Consider the following 4,189-nt stretch of genomic DNA (forward strand, 5'->3'; position numbering starts at 1 on the left):
GCTGGGGACTCTAGACCCAGAGAGGGAGAGAAGCTGTGTGCTGATGACCTGGGGCAGGCTTGCAGGGTATACCCTTTGGTTGGTTGATGATGCATGGAGAGGATTCTAACCATGGCAATGAAACGCTATATAATAGGATCAATGTAAAACGAATGTTCTGCCATGTAAACTATCACATAATTCACAATAAAACATTTAAAAAAATGATAATGGAATTTTCCACAGAGTTTTTGAAGTTCCCCTCACACATTGAATCCACTCCAATGTTGAGCCCAAACCAAAAACAAGACCTTCACTTTCATATATCTAAGAGTATCTTAGAAGATCTCATTCAGAGGAAATTTGGAAGGATTCTTTATTTTATTTTATTAGTTTCATTAATAGAAGACTATTTTTCCTTCTATCACTGCATTAGGATTGACCCATACAGAACGGTTTGTAATTACACAAAATAGGAAACAATCTTTGAGCGTCTTCACACTGGTGGTATTATTCTAGAAGAGTCATAACATCTGTGCCACATAGCCATACAGCCTTCCAAATAAGTCTAAAAATCAAACAGTGTCTTTGTCAACAAAGGTTCCATGTTACCATCTTTGCAAAAATGTAACCATCTCAGTTTCCTGGGAGTACAGCAGGTTTATATCAAACCCCCAAAGAACGACTTCCTTAAGAAACACTTTTCGCTTTGCATGTTTCCTTTTAAGGACTTGGGAAGCTAATACATCTTTTCAAAGAGCTGATGAATTTCAACTGCTCATATCAAAAATAAATAAATAAATATATATATATATATTCAAATCTATATGAACAAAAATATTACCTTTTTTCTCTTTTCTGGAGATACAACCACAGCAGAATATTATAATCAGAATCATTATCAGGATCAAAAGCAATGAAAGTGATACTGCAAGGAGAATTATTGCCCAGGTAGGCAATGATGGTTTATCAGTATTGCCTATAAGATTGAGAGGAGAAAAAAATATTTTAGTGATGCTTCTTACTGTTTGTGGTAGCCAATTAGTGGTTCTGCCACACTATAAATTAGATCAGTTTTCAAGTTTATGACTATCTGGCCTAGAATGGAGAAGTATTGTATCCCTTCAATTTGTTCAATTATTCAATAATCTATAGTCTTGTCTGCTACAATACTAATTACTGCTAATAAAATCTTAGTAACACCATCATTTCAAGCATTAGTTGATTAACACTACTAACTTTCCTGAAAGGTAGATAAGGCTAAGTTCTAGCTTGTTGCAATTGGAGTTGTATTAACATATTCATACATTTTTATTCAGTCAAGAAATACTTATTGAGCACCTGCTACTGGACTGTGGGACCATTGGTGGTTCCGTGGTTGAATTCTTGTCTTCCATGCAGGAGATCAGGATTCAATTCCAGGTCAATGCAACTCAAGCCCAGACACCACCCATATGTCAGTGGAGGCTTGCAAGTTGAATAGGTTTCAATGGAGCTTTCAAACCAAGATGTGTCAAGAAGAAAGCCTTAGAGATCTACTCCTGAAAACCAGCCAGTGCAAACCCTATAGATCAGAATGATTTGATCTGCAACCAGTCTGGGATGGCATGGGGCCGGGCAGTGCTTTGTTCCATTGTTCATAGGGTTGCCATGAAACAGGGGCCACCTGATGTCAGCCAGCAATGAACTACTGGACAAGATTAGAAGAAAGACATTTGATTCTCATTTCCATGTCTCTAATTCTCAACATTCTTGTCATTGTTGTGAGTATTATTGATAGCAAGCCTAAAGGACCGAGTTAAACTGTCTCACAGGGTTTCCTAGGCTAAAATCTCGACAAGACCAGATTCTCAGGTCTTTTCTCCCACTGATTGTTCAAAACAGACCTTTTGTTTAGCAGCTGTGGTTGTTAAGTGCTGTCAAGTTGGTTCCAACCCATAGCTGTGCTATATAGGGTTTCCAAAGAATGGTTGGTGAGTTTGAACCACCAAACCTTTGGTTGAAACAGACTTTGAGGTCAAGTACTTATCTTACAGTGCCATACCAGGACTCATTTAAAGCACGAAGGAAAGCAAGACAAATGGAGGAAGGACCACTTCTAAAGCCAACTAGTGCAAGGGTTTCGCTTCAGCTATGCTCAAACCCCACCCACAGCGTCCATTTCCCATATAGTAATAGCTTTGTCCATAGCTCCTAGGAATCTGCCTTTTTTAAATGCCAACTTTCCCTCTTGTTTTACAGAGGTGTCTAAGAGTTGGAAGAGAGAAGAATAAAATGAGGCAGTAAGGATCCCTGACAGCACAGTGGATTATAAACTGGGCTGCTAACTGCAAGTTTTCTCTGAGTCACTCTGGGGGGAAAGATGAGACTTTCTGCTCTCATTAAGATTTATAGCCTTGGAAATCCTATTCAGGGTTGCTATGAGTTGGAACTGACTCAATGGCATACCACCACCACCACCATGATGAGACAGAACACATAGGAAATAAAAGGAGGGAAGGATGGGGGTGGGGGGAGAAAGGAAAACATTTTGAAATTTTACAGCCATATCATAGCCAGGAATGGCCAGTGATATATTCCTATCAAAAGTTTATGTTAATTAAAATTCTATAAAATTTCTCAATCAGTGCCCCAACCATAGAGCCACATTTCAGTGCTCATTTACGGTAAGCATAAGGCATTTCCATCAGCATAGAAAGTCATGTTGGATGTCTCTGTTGTTGACTTAGGGGAACTGCATTAATGTCCCTTCTAAAAAAATTGCCAACAAATCAATTCCAACTCATGGTAACCATATGTGTATAGAGCAGACTACACTCCATAGGGTTTTCAAGGATGTGACCTTTTGGAAACAAATCAAGAGGTCTGTCTTCTGGCACCTGTGGGTGGCTTCAAACCCACAACCTGACAATTACTAATGGAGCACTTAACCCCTCTTTGCACCACTCAGTGTGTCTTTGAGGTCCCAAATAGAGCATTTTACTTCTTTCTATCACTTGACTGCCAACTACAAAGTTCAATCCCACCAGCCGTTCCTTGGAAACACTACACTACACAGGGTCACTGTGAGTCACAACTGACTCAACAGCACTTAACAACAACAACATTGAACCTCTGAAGTCATACCACAGCCATTTACATTAATGTGTTTCGATGTAAACTGCTATTGGATAAAAGTCTGCCACTCAATCCTGACTATTTGGATGCTTTCACAAGGTAAATGCATGCTATTTTATTACATACTAGTCTGGTACTATAAGAGAAGCACTGGACTGCTAATCGAAAGGTTGGTGGTTCAAATTCACAAGCCACTCCTCAGAAACCCTATACAGAGTCACTATGAGTCAGAACCGACTTAATGGCGCTTAACAGTAACAACAGTCATTAGAAAATGGACTTCCTTTGAAGAAAAATAGTGTTTGCTTTTATTTTTTAGGGTTTGCTTTTAAATCAACAGTCGCCTAACAGTTTGGAACCAGAAAATAGAGTTCAAAAGCAGCTCTTAGACACTCTTTAGAGTTTTCCTTGAAGACTGACCTTTTGATTGTAGTTGATGCACTTTTCCTACATCAAGTTTAAATGTTCAGAATAAGCTGGGGTTTTTTTTTTTTGTTGTTGTTGTTGTTAAATGCCTTTGAGTCAGTTCTGACCCATAGCGACCCTGTATAAGGTTTGCAAGGAGCAACTGGTGAACGTGAACCACCAACCTAGCAGCTCAAAATGACTTTGCAATCCAATGCATTAACCCACAGTGCCACACCAGGAGTCCAGAATAAGTTGTTGCTGTTGTTATTGTTGTTGTTAAGTGCCATTGAGTCAGTTTTGACCCATAGCGACCCTGTATAGGGTTTCCAAGGAGCAGCTGGTGAGGTTGAACCACCAACCTTGCAGTTCAAACAGCTTTGCAGTCTGCCGCATTAACCCACAGTGCCATAGTAGGACTCAGAATAAGCTGTAGGAATGATTAAAGATGACAATTAATAATCTGGTGTCTATAATCATCAACCATCTAGATGTTCACTCATGGACAAGTGAGGGGGCAACTGCAGAATAATCAATCCACTGACTTATCTAAAAGGACCTGCTAAAATGCTGAGAATATTGGACTTGGAAAAATTATAAAATATAAAAAGATATTTGTCTCCTGCTCTTCACACAAAGGAGCTCTGGTAGCGTAGTGGTTACGAATCGGGCTGCGAACCTTAAGGTC

General features: G+C 39.4%; 1 protein-coding gene across 1 annotated transcript in view; it reads right to left on the reverse strand.

Moving 5' to 3' along the window:
• The window catches only part of IGSF5 (immunoglobulin superfamily, member 5), a 61,127-nt gene that overhangs the window by 15,955 nt on the left and 40,983 nt on the right, over positions 1 to 4,189 (reverse strand). The window contains exon 5 of the mRNA XM_006870861.1: positions 824 to 958. Within this exon, the coding sequence (XP_006870923.1) occupies positions 824 to 958 (135 nt within the window). The remainder of the gene's footprint in view (positions 1 to 823; positions 959 to 4,189) is intronic.

Source organism: Chrysochloris asiatica, unplaced genomic scaffold, assembly GCF_000296735.1.
Source record: "Chrysochloris asiatica unplaced genomic scaffold, ChrAsi1.0 scaffold00154, whole genome shotgun sequence".
NCBI lineage: Eukaryota > Metazoa > Chordata > Mammalia > Afrosoricida > Chrysochloridae > Chrysochloris > Chrysochloris asiatica.